Source organism: Periplaneta americana, chromosome 16 (assembly GCF_040183065.1).
Source record: "Periplaneta americana isolate PAMFEO1 chromosome 16, P.americana_PAMFEO1_priV1, whole genome shotgun sequence".
Lineage (NCBI taxonomy): Eukaryota > Metazoa > Arthropoda > Insecta > Blattodea > Blattidae > Periplaneta > Periplaneta americana.
The window spans coordinates 119207702-119225407 of NC_091132.1; the positions used below are offsets into that span (position 1 = coordinate 119207702).

A 17706-nucleotide genomic window follows, 5' to 3' on the forward strand; every position below is an offset into this window, starting at 1 on the left:
TGATTTTCTCTAGATAAATGTAATTGTAATTGTAAATTTAATATTGTAATCTATATATATATATATATATATATATATATATATATATATAATTTGAACTGGTAATGGAAATTACGGGAAACGGCTGAACGGATTTTAATAAATCATCCATCATTTTGAAGCCTGGAACTCAAAAGTTTTTCAGAAAAATAGTAGTTTTCAGTGAAATGTCAATTTTTCAACATAATTTTCCTATTTTCCAAAATCCGTCTGTTGTCAGTTTTGAGAACTAGCTAATTGCATTTCAGAATAAAACAAAACACACACTACAGTAAACAATATTACACGAAGGCCATGATCTGCAAGAATGCTGACATACTCGTATTTAGAGCTCAAATTAAATTGGTTATTAAAAACTTAACTTACTAAAAATCATTTACAGGTTCGATTCTGTGGTGTGTAATTTTCTGGGTACAGCTGTGTATTGGATATTAAAAACTACAAAACTTGAGGTCATTTGATGACATTATTACCATTAGAAATGAAATATTATTGTAGTTAATGCCATGATGTGACTGTTTTTCATTAATTATACATATAAATGCTATATTGAGGATATGAAAGTGAAACGTTTTGGGGTTATGTAAGTAGATGTAGAGATTAACTTAAATTAGATTTTGATTTCTATATTTTACTGCGTGGCGGCTATATGGTATATATAGTATATGTTACTGAAAGCTATAAAACTTACGTAAGATAATAATATTATTAAAAATCAAATATTTTTATAGTTATTAATCAAGTGGGGTTGGATCTTTTTCATATATTTAATGGCGGTGTGGTGTAGATATTTATATGCGTGGTTCTCTTCAGTATTGGCTCGAGAGAGAGTATCTTTCATTATTATGGAAGCAAATAACTTTCAGAATGTCTGGTATTCTTCATTGAAAATAAATCTGAAAATGTTTATTTGAACGTCTAATGAACTTAGTTTGCAGCATTTGCTGCGCAAGCCACTAGTTTTATTTGTAATTGTAATTGTAAATTTAATACTAATTGTAATTTTATTCTTCATATTATAGTTGGAATCTCCTGGTAGAGGGGCAGAGAAGGCCTGAAGGCCTTAGCTCTACCAAGTTAAATAAATAAATACTACTACTACTACTTTCATAGAAAATTGAAGTACTCCGAGAGGTTTTCATAAATAACCTCATAATACTTTCATTTGTTTCTTATTTATTCATTTTGTCTCTTTTATTTGTTAAATACTTATTAAAAAGTTCTATTCATTTTTTTTTATTTTCCTGGCTACTTCAATCGAAATTATTGCAGAGTTACTTACCCCTTCTTTGGAGGTGGTTGAAACTCCCCAGCAAGACGCCGTACACCTGGAGACGCGCAAGGAGTCATATTGTTCCAGTTGGTACTTGTTGCCTGCAACAACACCTAGCAGCAATAACAGCACTGACGTCCTTGTCATATTGCAGAGACAGGCTGACACTGGTGGCGGCCCCGGGCTGCGAGAGCCCTCACTCACTACGCAAACCGACAGCCAGTCGGCTACTACTGAGTCATGTCTTGCAGTTTCTTGTGGCGGCGGCAGAGGCTGGTTAAAAACAGGTGAGGCGACTTGCGGCGTAGTGAAACAAGTTTTAAATTGCTACTGCCGGGTGGTGTTGCATGCTGCGGTTATGGGAGATGGCCACAGTGCTGCCGCTCTACGGACCAACATGGAATTAGCCTAGCAATAAAATATAAAAAGAAAACTATATTATGTGCCAGGTCTTCTCAAATTATCAGGTATTTTTGGCTGTTCTTTAGACGATTTTCCGCTGTTATTCGCACGTTTCTCCCAGCATCTACTCACCAACTCATTCCAAGGACAACAACTAGGAAACTTTGGCGAGTCTATGTTTTACTTATCGTTGTTGGTGCATTCGTATCACTATTTTAGGGACTAAAATCGAATTATGTATATACTACATACATATACGTACGTAAATACACCCACATATATTGCAGGCCTATTTTATTTTATTTCTTCTACAAGGACAATTCACAAAAACAAAGAATAATGAACAAAAGAAGTAAAAAAGAGAAAATTAATAAAATCAATACCTTAACCTCACTTAAATGCCGAGGAAGAATAAATTAACAATTACAAAACCAAATATCATCATGCAGAAATCTATAACAAAAAATTAAAAGAACTTGAAATAAAATTTATATCTCGCTATACAAATGACTTCTAAAAATGCCTCTAAAGCCTTTAGTAGGGATGGATGAAATAAACTAAATACCGATATTTGATATTGCAATCAACGAGTTGGAAAGAGAAGACTATAGAGTGGCCATGTTGTCCTGTACAGCGCTCTTTGCGGTGGCACCGCGAAACTCGGCAGATCTGAACTAAGCGCCCACCTTTGCAAAAATTCGTCTGCTTACAATGTTGTAACGGAGGTAAGAACTACAAAAAAATGAAGAAAAAACATCCCTGTTGTGTGTGCTGCATAAAACTGCAATGTCAAAAGGAAAAAGACAACTGATATATCCAGGGGCGGCTTTCGAAGGGGGGCTGCGGAGCTGCAGCACCCCCAGACATTTATGGTTCTTGTCTCGTTTTATGTTGTGGAATACATTTATTATACAGTCTCTATTTAGGGGCTCGAATTTTGAAAACAATTTCGCTCTCATTGACATGCACGCAATCGTCAGTGAAGTCACTTCCTCCCCTGGTGCTGCCAGAGCGAAACCAGAGACAAGGACTATAGAGTGAAGCCACTTCCTTCCTTGGAGCTGCCAGTCTCGTCTCGGAAGCTATGCGCGTTAGTTTTACCCCTCACCCTGCTAGCCCCTTGCTATGAATCCAGAGTTTCCAAGCGCTGCAACATTTGCAGCAGTTTGCCAGTGGCGCGCAGTTTTAAATACATTTTCTTTAACGTTGTGAGTATAACAAGTGCGACAGTGTTTAATTCTCTACGGTATTTACAGTCTATTCAGTTCAGTACCTTAACAATTCAGGAGAAATGTGAAATTAAGTGCCCATCAGTTAAATCTCATAATGGAAAGAGCCGCGAAACAAAATAGCCTACAAAGGTCGCATATTTTTTTGCTAATGTATCCAGTATCCCTGCTTTCTTCTCTCGATCTCCACATATTAAATTAATGTGTTTGAAAGACAATTCCACCAGCTGGGGCAACAAGATGCAGTTTTAAATAAGAACAGTAAATATTGTTAATGAGAAGAAGGAGCCATTGCTAGAATGTTTTCAAACCATAATGGAATCTGAAACATCTAATATCACAATAAATGAGGCAAGCGCCCTGGTGCGTACTCTTGAAGATCCTGAATTCAATTTCTGGCTCAGTTTTTTTTTTCATTTATTGATGTATCGTGTAGACATATTATACAACCAGCTACAACCTCGCCAGTTAGATATTTCTAAGGTTCAAATCTGCATATAAAAAAATTAAATTATGATTTATTTAATGACACTTGCAACTGCAGAGATTATATCAGCGTCGCCGGTGTGCCGGAATTTTCTCCCGCAGGATTCTTTTAAATGCCAGTAAATCTACTGACATGAGCCTGTTTCATTTAAACACACTTAAATGCCATCGACCTGGGCCGGGATCGAACCCGCAACCGACTATGCTACCGAGGCCGACTCTACATATCAAGCTTTGTTAATGCCATACAGACAATACGGAACAGTATCCAGTTGAGCAGCGAGATTTGTGAAAATTAAAACCCTAAAAAGTGTCGTAAGGTCGAAGGGATTCAGACAAGGGTTGCGGCAGCCAAGGAAGTGTGTGACCTCATTATCACACAAGCTAACACCCGATTCCAGTTCGTAGATTATCTGATATTATCTTCGCTTCTGTGTCAAGAAAAATTTGAATGCTACAAAAGCTCATTTCCTGAAAATGACCTAAATGTATGTGAAGCTTTTCCCAATGCTCGATAAAGACAAACTAAAAACGGAACTCACTGTGTTGTATCAGAAATATCAGTGGCGCAGTCAAGCACTTGCAGTTTCTTCTATCTGAGAACTTGCAGGCCTCATTTTCAGAAGTTGTGGCACTACTACGCATAGCTAACACCATAACAATGACAACTTTCGAACCAGAACGTTTTTTTTTTCGTGCATGAAGAGAGTAAAATCCTATCTCAGAAATACGATGAGAGGAGAGAGATTGACCGCATTAGCTATGTTTTCCATTGTAAAGACTATGTTAAACGACATATCGGATTTTAATGAGATGATGGTTCAAAAGTTTGCAACCTACAAGACAAGGCGCATGGAACTAATCTTTAAAGAAGGTAAGTTGCTTGGTTTACTTTTGTATGCGGTCCCCCTTAATTCAATACCCACGAGCCGCCACTGGATATATCATATTTCATGTAAATTTTATGAAGTTAAGTCCGTAGTTTTGTTAATTAGCAGCATTTTTTTTCATGCATAAATGTGTAAACAAAATAAATTGTTCACTGGTAATGTACTTAAACTAAATACGGATAAAACCACTACAATTCCGTTTCAGACCCAGTGAAAAACAAATAACAATACAATATTAAAATTGTATTTCGACACCGGCATCCTTTATTTCTGCTCCTTCTATCCTTACTGCTTATAGAAGAAGACGATGAGCTGTAGCTTATAAAAAGTAGGCCTATTTCAAAGACAAACTATTAGTCAAATAAATGGTTCACTAGTAATAAAGTTAAACTAAATACTGATGAAACCGCTACAATTCCGTTTCAAACCCAGTAATAGCAATCAAATATTAAAATTGTATTTCGACACTCGCATCCAAAATAACGCAAAACTCTGGGGTAGGTCGTATTGTTGTTAGTATTTTGACTGGAAGGACATGAAAGACCATAATTGAGCACCCACGTGCAATAATGGAGTAAGTATGAATATATTTCGTAACTACTTACCCCATTATTGTACGTGGGTGCTCAATTATATACTAATAATTATCTGTAGTGCCACAGCCCTTGAAAGGCTCAGACAGACCAGCCGGCTGTTGGCCTCACGTTCACATTTCGATAATAATTATACTCTACTGTAAAAAAAAAACTGAACGCGTGTTTTGTCATGTTTCACCCACGTTACAAGCTTGGAGGTAAAGGTTGTTTACTACAGTTAGGGCCTACTTTCATTCTATATCTTATGGTATAATAAATAGTTTTGCAACGTGTAGAGACTGGAAAAACAATTTAATAAAATCATCCGAATCATACTCGTTCATTTTATAGGCAATCTTGCAGGTGGCATTTAAAAGAACCTGGGAATATTAACATTTTCTTCAGTATATTTGCTAGGACTTCTTGTCATACTACATGACAATTTTGCTTAGGTTATTCTTTTAAGCATTCCTTCTAGGAATAGCTCAAGAGTTTTAAATTTAGCGTACATAAGTTTAGATTAAGTTCCTAGCACGTATTTGACGAAATATTATGTTTTTCCACTTCAATTTAACTGATTTATGCAAACGAAATTTTGACAGCTTAAGATTCTAATGTCACTTATCGCCACGCCCACTTTGTTTTGGGCGCATAAGTTCATGACGGACGGTCGTTCAATTTTCTTCAAACACGGTGGCGCAATCAGCACTCTATATCTTTCTCTTTCTAACTCGTTGATTGCAATATATTGCAAACCTAATTTCGATAAACGATATATATCGCAGAAAATATATCGATATATCGAACGATTACCGATATATTGCTATTCCGTAAGCAAGTTGTATTTCCAGGCGTACATTTACTGTATTACAATAAAATTACTTAAATTTTAATATTCCTTTTTACCGTTGAAATTAATATCATAATAGTCAAAAGCATAAATGTAAAATTGTAACAATAAACAATACATTTTCAATACCACATGATGTAGGTCCTAAGTTAGGGCCTAACCTAAATCAAAATTATGGTGGAGGCAAGGGAGCTTAAATGATAGTGGGAAAGAGTTAAGTGAACTCTACATGGTTGAGTATTTGATATTGGAACACGATTCAATCACTCTAATGTTAAATAGGATTCAATCCAGGACACAGCTATAATGATCTTTCCTACCTAACAACGTAATCATTTTTAAATGTAAGTAAACAGAACTTGTAATTATTTTTAAATGTAAGTAAACCGTACTTAGAATGTTACAAGTTTTAACAAACTTCACAGTTGATTTGATACAATCGTTCTACAATAAGTTCCCATTGCAAGTTATTGTTACACTCCAACATTCCAAACAACAATGGTGATGATTATAGGGATAGAATTTTTATGCACTAAAAGATATAATAAGAAAACAGAATGTCAGCACTAGGTTGTGCATAGAAATCATATTAATAAACATATGTCATATCGGTATTAAATTCTTGTTTCGCTTTCCATTTTAGAATCTATACTAATAATAAATCTGTAGCCGAAATTTTTCTGGTAATTTTCGATTTTCCAAAAATAATTGGTCCTAACATATATAATTAACTACCCTGAAACCGAAAATCGCTTTTTTGAAATTTTTGTTTTTATGTCTGTCTGCCTGTATGTTTGTTACCTTTTCACGCGATAATGGCTGAACGGATTTCGATGAAAATTGGAATATAAATTAAGTTCGTTCTAACTTGAATTTTAGGCTATATGGCATTCAAAATACATTATTTTAAAGTGGGGTTATAAGGGGGCCTGAATTAAATGAATCGAAATATCTCGCTTATTATTGATTTTTGTGAAAAATGTTACATAGCAAAAGTTTCTTTAACAATAATTTCCGATAATTTTTATTCTATACACAATTTTGATAGAACTGATATTTAATGAGATAAATGAGTTTTAAAATTAAAATAACTGCCATCTAAGGCCGTGTAATGAATTAAAAAACAAATGACTTCGTCTATAAGGGGCTTTGGGCAGCAACAATCGAAAGCTATGAATGATAGCCTACAGAGAATGTTTCTGTGTTTGTATGAAGTAATATCGGAAGCTAAATTAACCGACTGGTATAATTAATTATTATTTCACCACTGGAAAGTGTAGTTTCTCTAGATGGACATAATGCTATAATGTTATTACAGTAACTTCTGATATAATATAATATAATATAATATAATATAATATAATATAATATAATATAATATAATATAATATAATATAATATAATATAATATAATATAATATAATATAATATAATATGTAATATTATATTATATAATTTAAGTTATTTGAAGGGTTCAGAACCATAGTGGGCCAAGCGCCATTTACTGAATACGTAGAAAACAAGGGTTAAAATTAAGTTATTACCATAATTCAATGGAAACCTATAAGAAGTAAAGTAAAATATACACATTAAATCTAAATGATGTCAATCTTCATTAAACTATGGTTGCATGTAATAAAAATTAAGAAACATGTTAAAGGAATTGTCATTGCAACAAATGAGTGTCTCTGGACCAAAATGATCGCACTTTAATTGTTTGGATGCAATTTAAATTAAGTAACATATTAAACGATTTATCCTTCTATCAAACACGAATGTTCCCTGGATCAAATGTCCTATTTTAATTATGTAATTACTTTATATTTATTTCTAACGGGTGCAGCGGAGCGCACGGGTACGGCTAGTATAGAAATAGAAGTTTTGATACCCGTTTTGAGGTTAGACGGTTTCCTTTCAGGATGGGAGTTGCTTTCCTGCCTTGGAGAACATTAATAACAATATTAAAGCAGTGGTAGTTAAACCTCCCTTCTGTCTCACGTTCGCACACGCTGCATTTTGAATTTGGTGCCGCATATTAAACAGTTTGAATTCGAATTCCAGTCCAGCCAATTAAAACAAGGTATTGAGTGAGGTTGTACAATTATGTAAATGTCCACCTTCAGTAGCGCCATCTCACGGAAATTATCGGACTTGTCTAGTGTGGATTTTGTTGTTGTTGATAATGATAATAATTCCACACAAAAAAAAAATCGAAAATTTATGAGAAAACTGATATATTATACGATGTATTGAATCAAAGTTTCGATATCGATATATCGCTAAATCGAAACGAAAATATCGGTATTTCGTAAAAACCGATATTTCGTTCCCTTCTCTAGCCTTTAGGCTTATATCTTGTAACAATGCATTACCAATGTCAAAATCTTTTAAAATCTGGCCCGTCGGCTCCGACAAGAGGCCTCCAATTTTTATATAATAATAATAATAATAATAATAATAATAATAATAATAATAATAATAATAATAATACTTACTTACTTATTGGCTTTTAAGGAACCCGGAGGTTCATTGCCGCCCTCACATAAGCCCGCCATTGGTCCCTATCCTGAGCAAGATTAATCCAGTCTCTACCATCATATCCCACCTTCCTCAAATTCATTTTAATATTATCCTCCCATCTACGTCTCAGCCTCCCCAAAGGTCTTTTTCCCTCCGGCCTCCCAACTAACACTCAATATACATTTCTGGATTCGCCCATACGTGCCACATGCCCTGCCCATCTCAAACGTCTGGATTTAATGTTCCTAATTATGTCAGGTGAAGAATACAATGCGTGCAGCTCTGCGTTGTGTAACTTTCTCCATTCTCCTGTAACTTCATCCCTCCTAGCCCCAAATATTTTCCTAAGAACCTTATTCTCAAACACCCTTAACCTATGTTCCTCTCTCAAAGTGAGAGTCCAAGTTTCACAAGCATACAGAACAACCGGTAATATAACTTCTAACTTTCAGATTTTTTGACAGCAGACTAGATGACAAAAGCTTCTCAATCGAATAATAACAGGCATTTCCCATATTTATTCTGCGTTTAATTTCCTCCCGAGTATCATTTACATTTGTTACTGTTGCTCCCAGATATTTGAACTTCTCCACATCTTCAAAAGATAAATTTCCAATTTTTATATTTCCATTTCGTACAATATTCTGGTCACGAGACATAATCATATACTTTGTCTTTTCGGGATTTACTTCCAAACCGATCGCTTTACTTGCTTCAAGTAAAATTTCCGTGTTTTCCCTAATCGTTTGTGGATTTTCTCCTTACATATTCACGTCATCTGCATAAAAAAGAAGCTGATGTAACCCGTTCAATTCCAAACCCTCTCTGTTATCCTGAACTTTCCTAATGGCATATTCTAGAGCGAAGTTAAAAAGTAGAGGTGACAATGCATCTCCCTGCTTTAGCCCCCAGTGAATTGGAAAAGCATCAGATAGAAACTGGCCTATACGGACTCTGCTGTAAGTTTCACTAAGGCACATTTTAATTAATCGAAATAGTTTCTTGGGAATACCAAATTCAATAAGAATACGATATAAAACTTCTCTCTTAACCGAGTCGTACGCCTTTTTGAAATCTATGAATAACTGATGTACTGTACCCTTATACTCCCATTTTTTCTCCAATATCTGTCGAATACAAAAAATCTGATCAATAGTCGATCTATTACGCCGAAAACCACACTGATGATCCCCAATAATTTCTTCTACATATGGAGTTAATCTTCTCAAAAGAATATTCGACAAAATTTTATACGACGTCAACAAATGTGATATTCCTCGAAAGTTACTACAGTTAGTCTTGTCCCCCTTCTTAAAAATAGGTACGATTATGGACTCCTTCCATTGTTCTGGTACAATTTCCTTTTCCCAAATTGCAAGTACAAGTTTATAAATTTCGTTAGATAATGCCCTTCCACCCTCTTGTATTAATTCTGCTGGAATTTGATCAATACCTGGAGACTTGTACTTTTTCAGATTTTCTATTGCAATTTCGACTTCAGAAAGTGTGGGTTCCGGTATAAATGGCTCAGCAATTTCTATTTGAATTTCGTCCCGATCATTTCTATTTGGCCTATGTATATTTAGTAGTTGCCCAAAATAGTTTTTCCATCTGTTCAGGATTGAATGAGAGTCTGCAAGCAAGTCACCATTCTCATCCTTAATCACATTTACCCTTGCCTGATATCCGTTTTTGAATTCCTTTATACCCTTATATAAATCTCGAATGTTTTTATTCTTACTATTTGTTTCTACCTCATTCAGTTTTTCCTTCACGTAATCTCTCTTTTTATTCCTAAGTGTACGACTCGCTTCCCGTCTTTCATTGAAATAATTATCTCTATTCTCCACAATTGGATCCTGTAAGAATTTCAATTTTGCCTGTTTCCTTCAATCTACTACAATGGAACAATCTTCATCAAACCATGGTTTCTTTTGCTTAGTTTCATGATAGCCTATGCTCTGCTCAGTTGCAATTTTGATATTATCTCGGATATTGTCCCACACACTATTAACATCTAACTCTTCCTCAGCTTCGTCGGAAGTTGCTAAAGCAGCAAACCTATTTGAAATTTCAACCTGATAACTTTGCTTAGTTTTCTCGTCCTTTAATTTCAGAATATTGAATCTACTAATATTTGCTTGTTGCTCTACTCGCTTGGCTACTGATAGTCTTTCTCTTAATTCTCTAATTACCAAATAATGGTCAGAACTACAGTCTGCCCCCCTGAAAGTTCGAATGTCTATTATACTAGTATGTCTCCGTTTATCTATAAGGATGTGATCTATTTGATTGTGTGTCATTCCATCTGGAGAAGTCCAAGTATATTTATGTATATCCTTATGGGGAAATGTTGTACTCTTGACAATTAAATTTTTTGATGTGGCAAAGTTGACTAACCTAACTCCATTGTCATTACTACTTATGTGTAGGCTCTCTTTTCCAATTGTTGGTTTAAAAATATCCTCCCGTCCTACTTTAGCGTTGAAATCCCCCAATAAAACTTTCATGTGATATCTAGGTAAATGATCAAAAGTGTGTTCCATTTCCTCATAGAATCTATCCTTTATATGGTCGTCTTTCTCTTCTGTAGGGGCGTGAGCATTTATAACTATGATATCGCACCATCTACCCTTAAGTACTAAATACGATAACCTGTCACTGATAAATTCGACCTTTTTTACTGCTGATTTAATTCTTTTATGAACAAAGAATCCTATACCTAATTGGTGATTAATGTTTCCTTCACCATAATACAACAAGTAATCTCCTATTTGTGATATGCCATTCCCATCTAACCTAACCTCTTGTACTCCCACGAAGTCTATTCTATATCTAGCTAGTTCTTTTGCTACTAATGTTACCCCTCCTGCTCTATAAAGACTAGTTACGTTCCATGTACCAAATCTTATAACCTTATTCCTTTGCTGTGGTCGTGCCGGAGAATCAGTCCCATTCCGAGGCTTATTTGAAGGATTCGTAACAAGCTGTTTTTTTACGGTGATGGGTTGTTAGCCCTTCGCCCAACCCCCAAGCTGGAGGACCACCCCTTATCGGCTGTCCACGACTGCTTATTCAATATATGTATTCGCAGCTACCCTCCATATCTGGAGGCCGTCTCCTCTATCCGCAACCTGAGGACGCGCCATGCCGTGGTGATAGGGACCCACATATAATAATAATAATAATAATAATAATAATAATAATAATAATAATAATAAAAATAATAATAATAATGAGAAGTAGGGCCTAAACAATTATAGAAGTGTAAGTCTACTAAAGAGAAGAATGAAATTACTTCTTTTTTTAAATAATACAGAGTGTTCCGCTTATAAGTATAACAAAAGAAATAGCTATAACTTCTGAATTAATACAAGTATATAGTTGAAACCAACTGCTACAAAGAATGAAAACTGGGAATTTTTGTTACCTTATGTTCCATAAACCTCAACATGGCTTCCATTGGTGGCACGGGAAATATCCAACCGGTATTCAACCTCGACCCAAGTGTTATGAAGCATCTGTGGTGTAACATTGTTGACAGCAGCATAAATTCTTTCTTGTAAGTCTGCCAAATCACGTACTGGCGTCCTGTAGACCTGGTCCTTAACAAACCCCCACAGGAAAAAATCAGGTGGTGTTAGATCTGGTGATCTGGTAGGCCATGTGATGTACGGTGATCCTCTTCCGATCCATCTTGCAGGGAATTGTTCGTCTAAGAATGTGCGAACCATGTTGGCAAAGTGTGGTGGAGCCCCATCTTGCTGGAAAATTGCTCCATCTGGGAGTTGTGGCACAGCATACAGTTGCAACATATCCAGGTACGTGTTTGCAGTGACTGTCTTTTCAGCAAAGAAATAGGGACCAATGATTCTGTCACGCATGATCCCACACCAAACATTCCATTTAGGGGAATCCCGTTGGTGTTCAATTACGACACTTGGATTTTCCGACCCCCAGATGCGACAATTGTGTCGGTTTACTTTTCCACTGACGTGGAAGGTTGCCTCATCTGAGAAACAGACTCGAGTTAGAAATGTGTCGTCATCGTCCACTTTATCCAACATTGTTTCTGCAAAGCGTTTTCGTTCCAGTTTATCATTCGGCGTAATCATCTGATGAAGTTGCAGCTTGTACGCTCGCAAACGCAATCTTTTATGGAGCACTGTATGCACTGTTGTTGGTGGGTTGTTCAACTGCACACTAGCCTGTCGAATGGATTTCCGCGGGCTTCTCTGAAATGCCTCGCGAATGCGTTCGACATTTTCGTCAGACACTTTACGCTTGGAATGTTTACCTGCATTAGACAACAAACTTCCTGTTTCTCTGAGCTGCCTATCCCATTTCATTATTGAGACGTACGTCGGTACAGCTTCCCTCGGTCTAAGATTGTACTGACGGCGAAACAAGCGCTGTACACGAATTATGGATCTATGTTCTGCTAATGACAGCACACAAAAGGCTTTCTGCTGTGGGGTCCACATGCTGACTGACTAAAGATACGATACGAATTCTCTTATTTAATGATCTGCGCATGCGTGAGTCTTCTAAAAATAAGTAACAACAATGGATTAAAACTTCCCAATTTCCTCTTTACAATGGTACCAATCTTAACCCATTTGCATGCATTGTTATGAAATTATAACTATTTCTTTTATTATACTTATAAGCGGAACACGGTGTATTTCACCAAACTGAGGTCCAAATTAAGTACACCATATCATCAAAACTGATTGAACAGAAAAGTGGGAATGCCAAGCTACTGGATAGCCACATACGCAACTCAACTAGACATTCGGACTTCATAGCGCGTATTTTGAAATTTTAAGGAATATGAAAATATCAAACTCATTCTTAGATCGCGGGCCATTCAAAAAGAGGTGGCGGCCCGGGTTTGGTCCGCGGGCCTTAGATTGCCGACTCCTGATCTGGAGGACATTTTTTGAACTTCGTGTTGTGCTTCAGTTACATTAGTGAAAAATTACCATGGTTTGAATAATTCCTGGAAGAGAATATAAAAGCAGGAAAATTGCCACATGTTGTGTGTAACAGGAAACAGTGACATCTTGTAGTGATAATTCTAAGCGAGTGTCATACAGCCAATCAACTAGTTCATTGACACTCGACTGACCTATGAGAAAACTGATTATACTGATAGTACATAGCATGCTGCTCTAAAATCCATAAACGATAATTTTTTCCTTTACGTTCATTTGTTTATCCTACGTTCATTTTTTCACCATCATCTCTGCTTCGATAGTAAACCTATACTCATGCATATTCCTGTTTATTATTGGCGGTTCGATAGTTGAAAGGTTAAGAGGGAATGTTGAACTCCAAGAAAATATCAACAATCAAACGCTAACATCTAACTCTAGACATGGAACAGTTATTAATTATAACAATTGTACCATTAGTTATTATAATAATAAGAGTTGATGGGAAAAGAGTTATTAAATTATTAGGCCTATAACCTTAAGTTTAATGTTAAAAACCTATACTCATGCATATGTGTATAACCTCAAATGTTTAGCTTTCTTTTATAAGTCATTTGTTTTATTCCTAACATCTTTGGTTCATTCAATTACGGTGAAAAAACATGCATTCTGCTATTGATTAATGGCGGTTCATTATGTTGCTATAACGTGAAATGTTCAGTTGTTTTTAAATAAATTAAATTTCAGATATCCGCGTTGTTCTCCTTGCAATAAAGGTATTAAAATGTGTGTTTTGCAAAGATGAAACAGGTAAGTCACTCCCATGAACATGAATATTATGATTATATTTTAAAAATGAAAATGAAAATGGCAACTTTCTCGCATCGAAATTCTCTCACTGAATATAATTCGTGGTTGATATTCTCTCTATGATAATTTAATTGAGCTTCTAAACTCATGTATGTTGTCACAAGAAATTTTTTTCTCGAACTTCGGTCTTGGAAAAAATATCATGACAACATACATATGTTCGTTAAAACTCAATTAAATTATCGAGAAACTATCAGCACTCATTGTATTATAGAGGATAATCTGACAGTGAATTCGCAGCCGTATTGCTGTCGGACATTGTCACAAAATCAATGAGATTAAAAAATTCCCTGTCACATTTTTTTCGGGTATTTACATGAAGCCCCTTTGTAAAAAACCTATGAAACAATATTTTGTATGAAAAAGTACATAAATTTAACTAATCGGAAGAAAGGAATTATCCAATGTATAAAGCCATTGCGCTAAATGATGGGATGAAACATAATTGTAATTATTTACATTTAATTTTGATCGGAATTGTGGGAAGGACTTCATAAATATTTTAATGTAATAGTAAAAGAGATACAGGCATCCCCTATATACGCCATCTAGACACTTGGGGGACATGGAGGTAATAGTAAATCTTCAACAAATGTTATTTATTGTATTATTTTAATTGGAAATTAAAATATTAATACTCCATAAGGGGTTATTTTCAGGTGTGGTATTGTACAGTCTTAATGAAGTACTGTTTTCGCATTTCACATAAAATCTATTGGATACGATCATAAACTGTAATATGCATGCATAATAATTCATAGAGTGGTATGTCTGCATTCATCCGTTCTAAATCATGATGTAAAAAATTTTATTACCCCTTCTGTCGGTGCCTTTTGAATTATAAGTAATGTAATTCTTATTTATAAAAATACTCATTAAAAGAGGAATGTTTTTAAAAGAACTGCTTGTGTATTGACGCTCTTCGAATGGAGACTCCTTTTTCTGCTGGGCAAAGGTGTAATGCAAGAAATTTTCTCAGGAAGGAAGGAAAGAAGGGGGAAGAAGGAAGAGAGAAGGGAAACAGAAATAAGAATATAGCAGCACAACAGAAACAAGAGACATTTGTGAAAGGAAACAAATAAGGAGAAATGAAAAAGAATGAGTAAAGAAGAATCCTAACAGAAAGTAGAAAGAGTGCAAAAGTGATAAAAGTATACAAATACACATAAGACAGAAATTAAGCTAGAAGGAAATAAGAAATACAGTAGGCGAAACAAAGGTACGAAATAAGAAAAGTGGAAAATAAATTGATGAGAAATGAGAAAGAAAGTTGGAATATATAACGACAAAAGAGATAAAAGAAGAAATAATGAAATAGAGAAAGCAATATAAAAAATGGAAGAAGGTAAATAAGATTATGAGGAAAGCAGAAGAAAGAAATAAGCTATAGCCGAAAAAATAAAGAAAAGAAGGAAGAAGGGATGAAGGTAAAATAGAAGAGACTGAAAAGGAAGAAAAATGAGGCAACAAAGGAAAAGGGAAGAAACAGGAAAGAAAAGAAGACAGAAAGGGAAATTAAAGTAAGGAGAAGAAAGAGGAGCAGAACATTAAGTACCGTAAATAATGAAAACGAGAAATGAAGAGATAAAAAGAAAAAAACTAATTAAATAAGAAAAGATGGACTGAAAATGAATGAACGAACGAACGAACGATTGAATAATTGTATACTTGAATTGGGTTTAAGAAAATTAACTGACTAAAGAAGGGCATCACTAAATAGCAAACAAAATGACCAACAAACGTAAAATTACGCGAACTAAGTGCAGTATCGAACTGATTCAATATCTCACTAATTGGCTTACCAATAAATAACTGAATGACTACGTAATAAAATTAATTTATTAACTATTTTGAAAAACTAACAAGCTTACTGACTAATTGTTAAACTTACCGAAAACATTTTTAGTCTGACTGACTAATTAATAGACTATCCCAGTGTTCCGCAACCGGTGTGCCTTCACAAGATGAAAGGTGTGACGCGAAAATCAATTGAAATTAAAATGGTGTGTTGACAAAACATACCCAATCACAGAGTGTGTTGTGTGTGGTGAAAATCTCAGTAATGCTGCTATGGTTCCCAGTAAATTGAAACGACATTTGGTAACAAAATATTCTTTTCTGTCAAACAAAGATGTAGCCTATATTGTTATCGTCGGTTGCTTGAACAAAATAAAAATGAAGTGACACTCATGACGATGTCGGTACAGGTTTCACAACAAGTACAGGAAGCTAGCTATAGGTAGTCGAATTTATCGTAAAGGCAAAAAAAAAAAAAAAAAAAACAAAAACAAACAAAAAAACAAAAAAAAAAAACAAAAAAAAAAACATAATAGTTGAAACGTTGTTGATGCCTGAAAATGGATCGTTTGAGATGTTCGCAACTGTATGACCCCTTGCTGACGGTAATAAAGTGTTGATAGACTAATTAAAGAACATTTAGTAATATTGCAGGAGAAGTTTAAGAATTATTTCGGAGAGAGTGTTCAAGATTTTTACTGGGTTCGAGATCCATTCATTGTGGATTCAAAACTTCGTCCGAATAATATACTCGTACAAGAGGAACTAGCAGACTTAAAAACAGACAGAATATTGAAATTAAAACTTCTCGAAGTGCCTTTGGAAACTACGTAATTTGTGTGAACTGGGTTATTCGACGTTAACTGAAAACTAAAACATCAAAAAGGGAGAGACCCGAATCCATCGATGAAGAAATGAGGCTTGCACTGTTATCGATTCCGTCACAGATCACCACCACCTGTATTCAGCTAAGCAGGCCCAAGTATCGCATTGAAGGTGTGAGCAGAGTTATTTACTTTAATATTAGCAATAAAATGCGTATTTTCTACAGTGAATTAAAGTTCATAAATTCTTAATAAATGCAAGAGTCAATTTCTGTTTTATAATATAATAATAATAATAATAATAATAATAATAATAATAATAATAATAATACTTACTGGCTTTTAAGGAACCCGGAGGTTCATTGCCGCCCTCACATAAGCCCGCCATTGGTCCCTATCCTGAGCAAGATTAATCCAGTCCCTACCATCATATCCCACCTCCCTCAAATTCATTTTAATATTATCTTCCCATCTGCGTCTCGGCCTCCCCAAAGGTCTTTTCCTCTCTGGCCTCCCAACTAACACTCTATATGCATTTCTGGATTCGCCCATACGTGCTACATGCCCTGCCCATTTCAAACGTCTGGATTTAATGTTCCTAATTATATCAGGTGAAGAATACAATGCGTGCAGTTCTGCGTTGTGTAACTTTCTCCATTCTCCTGTAACTTCATCCTGCTTAGCCCCAAATATTTTCCTAAGAACCTTATTCTCAAATACCCTTAACCTATGTTCCTCTCTGAGAGTGAGGGTCCAATTTTCACAACCATACAGAACAGCCGGTAATATAACTGTTTTATAAATTCTAATTTTCAGATTTTTTGACAGCAGACTAGATGATAAAAGCGTCTCAACCGAATAATAACACGAATTTCCCATATTTATTCTGTGTTTAATTTCCTCCCGAGTGTCATTTATATTTGTTACTGTTGCTCCCAGATATGTGAATTTTTCCACCCCTTCGAAGGATAAATCTCCAATTTTTATATTTCCATTTCGTACAATATTTTGGTC

At 35.2% G+C, this 17706-nt stretch overlaps 1 protein-coding gene across 1 annotated transcript in view; it reads right to left on the bottom strand.

Annotated features, from left to right (window-relative positions):
* The window catches only part of Kal1 (Kallmann syndrome 1), a 146230-nt gene extending 144547 nt beyond the window's left edge, over positions 1-1683 (bottom strand). Inside the window, exon 1 of the mRNA XM_069812925.1 lies at positions 1322-1683. Within this exon, the coding sequence (XP_069669026.1) occupies positions 1322-1459 (138 nt within the window). The 5' untranslated portion in view covers positions 1460-1683. The remainder of the gene's footprint in view (positions 1-1321) is intronic.
* Positions 1684-17706: the final 16023 nt, after the last annotated feature.